At 36.4% G+C, this 13642-nt stretch overlaps 1 protein-coding gene across 3 annotated transcripts in view; it reads right to left on the minus strand.

Annotated features, from left to right (window-relative positions):
- Positions 1-3180: 3180 nt before the first annotated feature.
- Positions 3181-13642, minus strand: part of PTCH1 (patched 1) — a 98148-nt gene continuing 87686 nt past the window's right edge. For all 3 annotated transcript variants that reach the window (XM_058168371.1, XM_058168370.1, XM_058168373.1), the window contains 3 exons: positions 11134-11388; positions 8808-9339; positions 3181-7767 (listed from right to left, as the gene is read on the minus strand). In XM_058168371.1, the coding sequence (XP_058024354.1) occupies positions 8809-9339; positions 11134-11388 (786 nt within the window). In that variant the 3' untranslated portion in view covers positions 3181-7767; position 8808. The remainder of the gene's footprint in view (positions 7768-8807; positions 9340-11133; positions 11389-13642) is intronic.

The raw sequence follows: 13642 nt of genomic DNA on the forward strand, positions 1-13642 counted from the left end.
TTGTTTCTTTTGCTTGGGTGTATGCTTGTGTATGTGACATACCAATAAAGAGGCCACTGTCTTGGACTGACAATGTCAATATATTAATATCCTGTGTGGCAACTTCTCCTAGCTTCAAAATACCTTCTATGGATATTCAACGCTATGAGAAGCCTTAATACTTGAAGATAATCATAGCAAATCATTAATTTGGCAGTCAAGTATTGGCCGTGGTTCCATCAGAATTATAAAAAAAATATTTTTAATTAATTCATTGCATAGCTCAGGCTGTAAGATGTAAGATGCATGTTACTGTTAGGAAATGAATTATTCCTCACCATTATAGATCAAGTAAGAAAATAAACTATTTAATTTCAGTGCAGCAGTGTGTACAACCTTTTAATTCCATTTTTGTAATATTTTTCCTGATGTAGCAGTTTGCCAGGAAGGTTAATTTTTTTCCTCCTGTCAAATTAGTCTTAAATGTTCTCCACTTAATGAAGCAGTGAGAAGTCTATTGGCTGCACTGCAGGACTTAATTTCCTTTGTGACAAAACAATAGAGATTTATGTTGCCTTTCAATATCTATTTAATATAAGTGGACTGAAGCAGAAACTAATAGACATTTTTACAGCAGGCAAAAAATTTGTCACATTGGCTTTCTGGAGAGTTATTTTAGTTTAGTGCATTTTGCCTTGACAAAACTCCTATTTTAAAACTCTGTGGCTGCCTCCAAATGGCTCATTCCCATTTTTTCAAATTCCATTGGCTATAATATTTCAAACACTGGATAAAAATTCCCTTGTGACAGGAAGAGAAATACTGTTGATAAATCAATGAATCTAGCTTTTAAGAAAAGATAGTGTGCTTTCCTCTATCTTCATATTAAGAAGCTACCTAAATTCTTGGTCATTTCAGATTGATTGTATCTTTGGCCAAACTACAATAGGAGAGACATCTTAAATTAGAAAAAGATTAAGAATATAAGTAAAAAATGAAAATAAAACAAGTAAAAGCTTAAAACAAAATACAACTCCTTAACTTCCACCACACTCGCCAATAAACATAGCTTAATATTTATTTGCTTCCTGTTGTCTCCTAAGAAAAATGATTCAATTCTAGTTTGTGATATCAATTTTGGCCACTTTCTTGCAGAGAAAACGCGCCTTTATATATATAATTTCCTTAATATGGCAAAAAAAAAGGTGTCCAAAAGCAGACCAGAAGACAAAAAATTAGTTACAGTATAATTTCCTTAATACATCAATTGAGGGTTTATTCTTTACAAATGTCATGTTAAATACAGGAGTTGATCATTATGGCAGTTTATATCATCTATGTGATGATGTCATACAAATGATGCAATGGCACCATTTGTGTCATTGGTATCATTATATCATTAGATTGATATGAATTACTTCAGATGGTGAAACTGCTGCTCAGAAGGTCCGCTGTATTGAAGTCAATAAAATTAAGATTACCTTGCAATAATTTTCCTTTTTTGCTTGTTCTTGCTATAAACATGAACATTTTTCTTCATTTTTAATCAGTGTTAACAATACTTTATCAGCCTTTCACCTTTCAACTTTTATAAACAGAATGTACATGGACTTCCCCAGAGCTTTTGTGGATTGGACTCAACTGTGAAAACTTAGAATAGGGAAAGTATTTCAAAGCCACTTGAGCCACACATTGGCACACACACAATTCCACTAAGTCTATTTGGGCCAGGACTTTATTCTTTGTATTATAGGCCTATTATTGTTCTTATTACTTATGCTAGTCATTAAAAGCAATTAAAGTATGGTATGAATGTGAAAATTCAATTATAATCAGCCTCTATTTCAGATTCTCCTCCAAGGTATTATTTACTTTTTATTGCAGGTGAGTGCACATCTCCTTGTACAATTAGGACACTGTAGACTCTCAATGAAGGCCATTCTGAAATGATCACTTATGTCAAAGGATTTACCTACATGATTAGTTTAGTCTTAAAACAAATGTTGTTCCCTTACTTTAAAAAAATGATTACAAAAGGTTAAAGGAAATAATCATAGGTAGGTTTAACAGAGACCAAAGAGTAATACTGAATAGTGTAAAAGATATGAAATATAAATGGGAAAAGTGGTTTCCAAATTAATGCTGAGTGAATTTGGAGCAATCCAATCTAGGAAGATGCATCCAAGAAGGGGAAAATGTCACTTACAGATCACGTAAGTCTAGTGTTCCTGTCTACTTTGCTTCTACCAGGTCATTCCCATGACTTTCTACATACTACTTGTTGCTAACCTAATTCGCTGTGTCCCTTTTCATTTTGTATTTTTTTGGGGGTGGGGGTGGTGGTTCAATGTCAATGCTTACTGAAGTTGTCCAAACCCTAGAGGTGATGGGATAGGGAACCAAGAGAATACCAAGAGAGGTTGCTATGGGCATTCTGTTGAGGACTCATCCCTGTCTTATATTGAAGGCATAAATGTTTACACATAATACACACTTTTATGCACTGTGCTTCAAGATGTAGGATAAAATCAACTTGAACAAATGAAATTGCCAGTGATGGATTATAATTGGATATATCTGTTTTAATGTAGGGATGGGCAAGTTGAAACCTTTTTGCAGACTTTTGTGGACTGAATTCCACAAAATTGTGGATTGCTTCCCATTTTGAAATGTGGAACACATGAAAAAACTATAAGCTATCATGTATGTATTTCATAGTTAAAAAGCAAACAAAATCTTCAAAATTACCCCAAATCCTGCTCTATTCACACATCAGATGTGGTCCTTAGCCGCTTCAAAATCTTAGGTTCAGTTCTTGGTCCTGAAAGGTTGCCCACCCTGCTTCAAGATACCACAAGACTATTTCTTGTTATAACCGATTAACACTGCTAATCCATTAGATCTGGTTCTTGAGAATTCAATGAAGAACTCCCTTTATTGTCTAGGCAGCAAAACAATCTCGCCCCACAATCTGTCAGAATTATAGATCTGTGGCTGCACACCAAAAATTTGTTGCAACTTTGAGATGGCCTCTAAGCAGGTCTTTAAAATCCCACCATAAACATTTCATGTTAAACAATGAAGGTCATTACTGTGTTTAAAAAGGTTGTCCAGAATATTGTTTCTGTTAGTCTGTATGAATCAAAGAAGATGCAAACCACCATTTTTAATAAATATTCTATAAACAAAATACGTAAACAATAAGTTATAATATTTTTATTCATGTTAGAATTTCTATCAGTGTTTGAACATTAATGTTTAGAGAGTTTGTACAAATTTTCATTTATGATTTAAAATTGAGAACCACACTAGATCACAAAATGGTAACCCTAAAACAGTTCAGAATGACATGCAATATTCCACACTCTCCTTAATACTGTTGACCTTGATTTTGTTTGCAAATGGGATATCGTGAAAAATGTGCGTTGTATTTTATGTCTCAGCATTGTTCCAAAACATAATGGTATTGTCACATATAAACTCTTTTAAAAATATAATTCTGTCAAAAGAATTGAGGACTACTATGTACACTACAAAAATAAATTTTCATATAAATAAATTATATGGCATACTTTTATCTTTGTAACTGAAATACAAACCCATTCCTGCTAAAAACAGGCAATGAGAACCAGTCTGAATATCTGAATATTTTTACCTTTCGACTTCTCACTCTAAAAAAACCCTACTGAATGAGTTCTTAATGTAAATGTTATATACTCTCTTCCTATTTAACATTAGTAAGCATTGTATACAAATAAAAATTTCAATTAAAAGTAAAAACATAACTGTAATAGTGTTTCCAATAGAAATAAAATCCCTGCATTTTGTTTGTTATAAACTGGCATGACAAATACTGTAAGAAAACATTCTTATGATACAAAAATATAAATATCAACAATTTATCATTTAAAAACATAGAAGAGCTGATCACTGAAATCTTTTGCCAATGTGACAAGAGAAAATGGTCTATACTATGTGCCAAGGAGTAGGCAATCCCATAAAATAAAAAAGCAAAAATATCTCTAACACACAAACACACACACCGAGGAAAGTTAAGGTGAGGACTACTGAAAACTACATTCTTGTACTTGCTTACTTTCTCCCTCTTTCTTAAAAAAATAACACGAAGCAAATAAGCAACTGTTGTAACTTTTGAGTCGCCAATACCCGGCAGAGAATATAAGCTTACAATTGGTACCAACTTTGCAAGATTGTTTCTCTTTATAATAATTTAACTTTACCATAATTTAGATGCTTCTGTGGCAAAATAGGCCTACAGAGTGAGATTTCCTGCCTTTCGTACCACGGAGACAATGAGCTACCGAGTTGCTCTACAGAAAATTCAGATTAGACAGATAACCTCAACAATTTTGCCTCAATATATTACTAATGTTGGAGCTGAAAGGGCCATGCTGGTTAATGTATTATAATGACAGATATATAGCAGGGAGAGATGAGAAACTGAGCAAAAGACAGGTATCACTCTATTTAAACATTGACTAAATAGGGAGATTACTGCATTAATCACTGAATTAGTAATCACTGAATCATTAATCAGTAATAATAACTAAAATAATCATGAGGACCACGGAATTCGGGCTACCAAGGTTTATCTGTATGACACTACTTCTTACTAAAGTTAAGCTGAATTTAGATATTAAGATTGGTTGATGAAAAATTGTTTAAATATATGAGGGGTTTTTTTTAGACATAGCTGCTCTTGGCTAATTTGGTGAAATCAATTGCTCCAGAACTTCTTATCAAATATGAGTGCTGATGGATAAGCACAAGCCTCAAATTTAACATGCGTTGTGTAAAGCTTTCACTCACTTAGGTGTGTTCAGAAGAGTATTTGCTGAGCTATGCACCAGCAAGAAACTGCTTTCAAATGCTATCAGAGTGTATTTTTATCACTGTGCGTATAATCTTGCTTTAACTCAAATTATATATAGATCTGTTTGCATGTTGTCTCTCATGCCCCTTTGTTGAAAAGGAGAATTCTCTTAGTGGTGGATGATGATGTTGTAAGGGCAGCTCATGCAACATATGGAAGAAATGCAGGAATTTCCTCTTTTCATGAGATCCGGACACAGCAGAGAAAATTAATCTCATTTTTTTTCCAGCCTCTGTTACTATTTCAAACTAAGATGCAGAATGTTAACAAAGATGGTAGAAAATCCATGCTGACTCTGTGTTTTTCATATCATAGTCAAAACAAATATTTTTTCTTTGAAATGCAGAAAGAATGTATAAAATTGAAAACTTAAAAGAACATTTAATGAAAGGATAAAACTTTTACTAAATTTCTGATGAAAACCTTCAAGTTTATGTAGTTTTATATGGAATACAGGGCATGTATCAATAATTTCTATAGCTTACGTCTTCTGGTATCCTTTCGAAACTTTGCCTTTCTTACTTGATTGCTTCAATTAATTCCTTCCTATTTTACTATATATTTTATACATTTGTTGCTCTTTCACTCTGAGAAATGAAAGCCATAAAAATAGTGTTAAATGAACCATCTTACTTTCTTGCTGGGATATACCTAATATGGCAACTTTTTGTTATTACAAATTTGAAAAATACTGTTCTTTATTTAAACATCTAAATCAGGGGTGTCCAAACTTGGTCCCTTTAAGACTTTTGGACTTCAACTCCCAGAGTCCCTCAGCCAGCAAAGCTGGCTGAGGAACTCTGGGAGTTGAAGTCCAAAAGTCTTAAAGGGACCAAGTTTGGACACCCCTGATCTAAATGATTAATAGTTACGATGTATTTCTCAACCTGGTATCTTCCTGATTAAAAGGCCTACGGTACAACACACCAGGGTTGCCAGCTTGGAGAAGACAACATTAAAAGGGACATGTTTTCAGATCTGATAATCTGAATGGAAATGTTCTTTGACTAACCTGAAGGTTTCATAAAATGTTGGGACAAAAAAGATCAAATACATCAGTTGTGTTACATATTGCAGCCACGACCATCTACAATCATGATAATGAAATGCAGTTCTAAAACACACCAAACTTTTACCATTTAGCTTCTAGCATCTTGTTCTTACTCTGTTTTGAGTACGTGGGATGATGCAGTGAGGACAAGAGGCTATTTTATTCTCACTGGCGATATAGCCACGGTGCAGTCAGCAGAGGCAGTTTCTGTAGTTTGCTCATGGACAAGTACAATACATCAGAAGCCTAGAACTTACAAATGCTGGCTCCCAATCATTGCACTCCTATTTTTTTTATGGTGGTATTAACAATTGTTAAGTTCCATATTGTTATTATTATTGGTGGTTCTTTTGTCACAGAGCCAGCTGTTTAGACTGGATGTGGAATTTTATTACCGTATTTTTCGGAGTATAAGATGCTCCGGACTATAAGATGCACCTACCTTTTTTGGTGAGGAAAACAAGAAAAAGAAATCTGCCTCCCAGCAATTTTGCCTCATTGCAGCAAACAGCAAATAGCCTGCTTTATTTTCATTTTCGTTTTCAGCATAGCTTGATTAGCACAAGAAAAAAAAAATCTGCTCCCAGCAATTTACCTCCTTGCAGCAAGCAGCAGAGGCCCATACAGCAATAGGCAATGGCAATCCCTGCAGCCTGAAACAGCTGAGAGTTGGGAGGCTGATCCAAAAATCAACTTGTGCTAATTAGGCTGTGCTGAAGCTAAAATGGGCTGTTTCTTCTTGCTGCTTGCTGCAAGGAGGTAAATTGCTGGGAGACAGAGGCCAAAGGGTGGGGGCCAGTGGGTGAACGGGGCTACATTCGGTGTATAAAACGCACCTAAATTTTCACCCCCTTTTAGGGGGGGAAAGGGTGCGTCTTATACTCCGAAAAATAGGGTAATTAATTATTATTGACTGATTGCAATCTTACAAACATTTGCTCACCCATGAAAACTTGAAATGCTGATTGAACTGAAAAGTACAAATCTGTAGCGTTAGCCAGCATTGGTAGGTTATTAAAGGCAAAAGGGATTATACAACATATAATTTTCTGGCCAAAGCTCTTACATGTGAGCCATTAGTAAGATATGAGAATTATAGGTAAGTCACATACTTTCAGTGCTACATTCATTTCAGCAGGGCATATGTTAAACGTTCACAATAATCTGTTCTCCACAAAACAGTTACAGTACACAAACTACACAGCTATGCCTACTTCAGTCATCAGCATTAAACACACTGCTCTTCATATCTGCTCATTAAGGAAAAAACAGAAAAGAAAAATTATCACGCATAGCGTGTTTGAAAGTTAACAGAAGTATTTCATACTACCACAGGGCTGTGATATGAAAAATTTTAAAATACTTTAACACACTTTCTCTCACACACGCACACAAATATATATATTTATGAACCTTTACACAAAAATATCCTAATACATTAGCAATATTTGCATAGAATTATACATGTAAATCATACAATATTTAAGCAGCAGCAACATATGCTGAAATTTATGACTAGTTTAAGCTTAATTGTGGCATGGAAATCAACGTACAGTAAGTACAGAGCACAAACAACAGTCCCCACTCTGTTAAACAGGAGTTTACACAACTCCAGATTATACTACTTTACACAGTTTCTCTCGTATATTACAGATGTGTACATCTTTTAAATATTTATAGAAATAATTCACAACATTTTACAATAGATTACAGTAAAGGGGAATATTTGTCCTGGTGCAGCATTGTCCTTTTCCCCCCCGTAACTTGAAGTCGTTTCTCTTCAAGCGTTTCTGGAAAGACGAGGTCTCCCATCTTTGGCCTCTTCTTTGCTTCAGTTATTTCCCTGTACAAATAAAGACAAAAAAAGGAGCCCCCCTGTTCATTTAAAGTTCAGCAAAGATAAATAAATCATCTCAGCTGAAGCCATTCAGCAAGGCTGCAATTAAAAAGTCACAAGACCTTTGTGTGTGTGTGTATAAAACACACAAGTTATATATATGATCTGGACTTTTCTGAGTGCTTTAATGTGGACATAGTAAATTCCAAGAGAAGCAATTTAACCACCTCTGTTGTTTATTTGTTCTCTTATTAAAATAAGATATTGTAATTCCCTCCCCCATCTCCAATATCATACTGTCATCTTATATTCCATAACTTCCTTCAGTGGCTCCAGTGAACATAAGCTGTGCCTATACATAATGCTGAGCCAGGACTATGTGTCTGTGGCTTCATTCACAGATTTCCTCTTATCCCTCCGGTGCTTCAGTGTAGCATTAAAGGAGAAATAGAAAATATTGGCTTGTTTCTCTTCTTTTCAATTAATTTATCAGCATGTTCAAACTGGGTTAGCTAAATTAAATCATCAGTAAAGGCAAGAAGCTTTTTCCTTCTTAATCGATAATCATCCTGGCTGCCATCAAGTGAACCCAGAAAACTGAGATATTTGTCCCTTAAATTTGAGTCTAGACTCAAGCCCCTTTTTATTTATTGAATTCATATAATTGCCCATTTCATTTGCATGTTCCCCTGTATTTTAGAAATTCCTTAAAACAATAAATTGCTTAAAGCTACAGCAGGCTACAGCAATAGCACTTAGACTTATATACCACTTCATGCTTTATAGCACTCTCTCAGCGGTTTACAGAATCAGCACATTTCCCTCAATAATCTGGGTCCTCATTTTACCAACCTTGGGAGGATGGAAGGCTGAGTCAACCTTGAGTCGGTGAGGATCGAACTCCTGGAGGTGAGCTGAATTAGCCTGCAATACCGCATTCTAACCATTACGTCAATGGTGAGATGGGTAAGAAGTGCACTGAAAGCAATTATGCATGCTGGCAGATGGTGTGAGTAATGCTACCCACTGGGGATGGAAAGCTTTACCTTAATCTGAGCCCTTGCCATGAGTCCTTTCTTCACATTCAACATCTTGCAGTTCTATGATTTCTATTTTAGAGTTCCTCCTCTCACACCGGACATTAAATGGCACATGAGGATCCTCAGATTGTCCATGCTCGGCTCCATGGTGTCTCTCACAGGCTGGACAGCTTCCTCCGTGAGGATTGTGGCTATGCCCAGCAGGATGTACAGCTACAGTAACTGAAGCTGAAGCAGTCACAGTAGTGATAGGCTGCCAGCATGGTGGCACAGAAGAGCCTGTGGCAGTGAAGGCTGGATTTCTGATGTTCTGAGAACGAGTTCTCTGACCAGAGCAATCCCTGTTAGTAGAACAGGAATGCCCTTTAGTAAAAGTTTCAAAAGCATCTCTACGTGGCCGGTAAGGGGGTGGTTGAAATCCTTCCCTTGGTTCTCTTTTCAATTTCTTGCTTTTATGCCATGTTTGTTGGGTTCCAGGGTCTTGATTAGATTGTAGCTTTGGGCTTGATGGATAAAAGCTTGCTTCTGGCTGGATCACCTGAAAAAAAAAAAGGCAGGGAAACCTTTGAGCAATAATGTGGAACCAAACATTTTTATCTGGTTCATAAAACAGTTTTTGTTGCATTAATTAAATTTACTTTGCCACAGCTAAGTTACTTGGAAGCCTACATTTATTGTTGCTCTCTAGCCCTTTTACTTCATAACAAGCAATGAAGAGCATCATTGCAGCAAAAGATCGTGCCTGCATCCACAAAATCACTTTCCACAATCTTATTCAAGATTGAATAAGAACACACTTATTCAAGTTTGTTCTCATTAATCCGTTTAAGTAATTTCTCCTTTTGCAAAAAGTGGAATGGAAATTTTCTTGTGTGCTTCCATAAGCAAACACTCTTGGTTTTTTGGCAAGAGATAGAGTTCAAGTAGAAAATATTAATGAAACGGCACATTTAACTGATAAAACCTCAAAACATGGAAAGTACAGCATCTTTTTAAATCGAACATGTTTGATCTAGAAGTGTACCTCTGCTCAGGGGCATCCACAGGTGGGATCAGCAATATCAAAATGCCTGGCACAGTCAGACAATCAAACTCCTGCCCGGGATGAAATCCAGGAGGTTCTGACAGGTTCTGGAGAACTGGTAGCAGAAATTTTGAGTAGTTTGGAGAACCGGCAAATACCATCTCTGGCTGGTCCCAGAGTGTGGTGGGAATGGAGATTTTGCAATATCCTTTCCCTGCCACGCCCACCGAGCCACGCCCACAGAACCGGTAGTAAAAAAAAATTGGATTTCACCACTGCTACTGCACTTTTTTAATGTATGTCATTCTCACATAAAAATGGCAGGCCTTCAATTGCCCTGTCATGCCTGCCATTTTGATCCTATTGATTTCCCCCTCACCACCATGGATGCCCCTGACTCCACTTGGTTTTTATGGCTCTAATTACGTATTCTTCATCTCAGAAGCAGCACTTGAAGCGAAGCAGAAGCTGAAGAATCCCTTTTTACCTCCTACTTTAGCTTGTTCAAATAAGAATTGGACATGGTTTGGAAAAATACTTTGATAAATATTCATCACTTGTGTCAACTTATATCCTGCTAGAATTTTTTCTTTTTGTTCTTGCCCACTTACATTCAAAGGCTACTTAATGCTGATGAAAGAGAACCTGGCAACACTTCACTTTTTTTCCATTACTGCAGTTAAATTTTGTAATAAGTAGAGTTAAAACAAAATACAATTAAAGAACAGATGAAAATAGATTTCGTATTTATTACCCCTTTTTGTGTTCTTGAGATGAGATTATAAACACATGCCTTGCTCATTAATCATCTCCATTGCTTACATACAATTACTGTTTTCCGTATACTTGTAGTCAGGTATTACCTAACAATATCCCTTGTTCAAAGAATTATAATTTAGTATTTTTCTATTTTAATTTATTATAATTATTCTTTCCTAAAATGAACAGATTCCGTGCTTCAGGATTATTTTTAACAATAAGAATGTGGGTTCAATGCTACCATGTTTTCCCAAAAATAAAACCCTGTCTTGTATTTTTTTGAACCCCGAAATAAGCGCTTGGTCTTATTTTCAGGGAGGTCTTATTATTTTGCGGCGCGTGGAGCAAAATGGGACTCCTCTTGCCATCTTACCTGATTTCCAGCTCTGTGCTTAAATATTTTCGGGGAGGGCTTATTTTTGGATGGGGGGAGGCTTATTTTAGCATATGCGCTCAAAAGCCCAATTGGGCTTATTATCAGGGGATGTCTTATTTTTGGGGAAACAGGGTACTATAAATTAAATATCAAATGAGATTTCAGTTACTTACTGTGGATTTGGCAAACACTGGATTTTCAGTTGCTTCAACAATGACTTGATGGGCTGGGGCCCCAGTTCTCTGGGGGCCCTCATAATTATGTAGTTCCTCACTGATTCCGGATACTGTTGTCTGAGAACTGTATTCAGAATCAGATGTATCTGAACCATTTTGACCATGAGTTGGTGGAACAGCAAACCTCACAACACTTGGGGGAGGTTCAGAAGAAGGGGTAGGTAGCCTGCTCCTTCCATCAGCTGGAGAAACCTGAGAATAACATTTTTAAAGCTCTTAGTAGATCATTGAAAGCCTCGAGCATTTTCTCAAGATTGGAGAAATACCCACAATCAGTCTTTGAAGAACTACAGACAAATTGTGTACATTTTTCACCTAATAATCCTTAATGAACAGTGCAGGAACATAAAATGTATTAAGATTTGATACACAGTTATTTAACTGTGTTACTGCACATGACACATAGGTTGCTGTTGTTATGAAGTAAAAGGGCTCCAATTATTTCATACCTGCAATTATTGTTACCCCACACACTTCTGTGACAATCTGTAGCATAATTCTTTTCACTGAAGCATCTTCCACATTACCAATCTTTATATTCACCTCCTGTTCAGTTCACTGAAAGATCAACTGATCAATCTTCTAATATTTTTTTCATACAGGACTTATTCTCTCCCTAGATTTCCCCCCCCCCCCACATTCACTCTTGTTTCTTTCCCATCTTTCCATATCTCACGTCATTTTTCAGTCTCTCAGTATACTGTATGAACCTGCTAGCTGGTAGGATGCCAAAAATATGCCAGTTTGGAAGGTAAGCAGCAGTTAAGTTTTCTAAGTTAATGCAGTAGTATAACTATGCTTGGGGTAAAACTGGCTATCGATTGCACTTGTGGCATTCTACCAGAATTGACCCAATTCTACCAGAGTTGACTCAAACTGTCTTTGCCATTAGTAGGGGGTGAAGAACTATGTAAAAGCCTCAATTGACTAAAGCTATAAAAGGAAGTGAAAGTCAGTATTTATGGATCCATATGGCATGTGAAAGATTGTGTTTTGGAACAGAGAGGGAGGGAGGGAGGGAGGGAGGGAGGGAGGGAGGGAGGAGGTTCGATGAAACAAAGAAAGAAGAAATAATCTGAATAAGGATGGTCTCATCTTTCAGACTGGAGCTGATGAATACATGTATGACAGTGAAGGTGTGGGTTCTGTTATGAAAAAAAGACTAAAATATGTGTCAAAAAGTATGAATTGCTACCATATAGTGATTCTGGGGGAGTATGAAAAAAAAAAGGAATTCAGAGATTGGGGGTCTTCATTGTAACATTCTATTGAAAATAGTGAAACAACAGAAGATGAACTGTGGAGAAATTCTGAAAGAATGGGATTTGAGGGGCCAAGTTGTTCTGTAGATGTCATGAATTGATGGATGGGAATGAGACAAGATTGGATGAAATGCTCCTGGTTCGGACTGGATCGCCCGATTTGGTAGCGATGGCAGGTGGTTTTGAGAACCGGTAGCAAAAATCCCTGCCCCCTTCCATGCCCAGCTGAGCCGCGTGATAGAGTTTTTAAAAAACTTTTAAAAGCATTTTTTCTTCGGCAGAAGCTTGTCAGAGGCTTTTTTTTCTTTTAAAGGCAAAAAAAAATGCTTTTAAAAGAAAAGCCTCTGACGATCAGGCAACTCAGCTGGGATCGTCAGAGGAGCCTTTTAAAAGCATTTTTTCTACAACCTCTTCGACCACAGAGGTTGTAGAAAAAATGCTTTTAAAAGTTAAAAAAAAAGTTGGCCACGCCTACCCAGTCACATTACTCACCCACCCCCGCCAAGCCATGGCCACAGAACTGGTAGTTAACAAATTTTACATTTCAACTCTGGACAAAATAGTAAAAAAAAATGGTTATTAGAACATTAAAAGACCTAAAAATGATGATTCTTCCATGAATAAATGCTTTTTTTTAAAAAAAAAAATCTGCTCTTTCAAGTATTTAGTTTTAATACATAATTTGTGTTTAGAAGCATGCTATCTGAAACATCTTCTCTATGAATACTGCATGCAGTACATTATTTTTTAAGCAGGCATGCTAGTATCCTAGCAGCTGCCTTCTGGGTCTGCAACTGATCAAACTTGATGTCATCATCTGTGCTTCTCTTGGCCCTCCAAAAAATGTTTCAGGAGAAAGGGAAAAACGGTGAAGATGGCAGTACAGACCTGCCTAAGAGGTAGCTGCAAGTATTGGAATGAAGTCAGCTCCAATTAACAGCAATCAATTGGAGCCACTAACTATGATGTATAGAGGGCTTTAATATATTTTAATATATTTTTATGCTTTGCAAAAGTTTGTATTATATGCCTTTTCCCCTTCTTTCCAGTGTTCTGTTTTTGAAAAAGGGGCACACAAATGGAAGATGACAATAGTTGGGACATAAAACAACACTTCTGATATCCAATCACAAATTGCTGATAAAAAATCTGCTTCAGAATCTAATTTTCTACATCAGAAAAGT

This window comes from Ahaetulla prasina, chromosome 2 (genome assembly GCF_028640845.1).
Source record: "Ahaetulla prasina isolate Xishuangbanna chromosome 2, ASM2864084v1, whole genome shotgun sequence".
Lineage (NCBI taxonomy): Eukaryota > Metazoa > Chordata > Lepidosauria > Squamata > Colubridae > Ahaetulla > Ahaetulla prasina.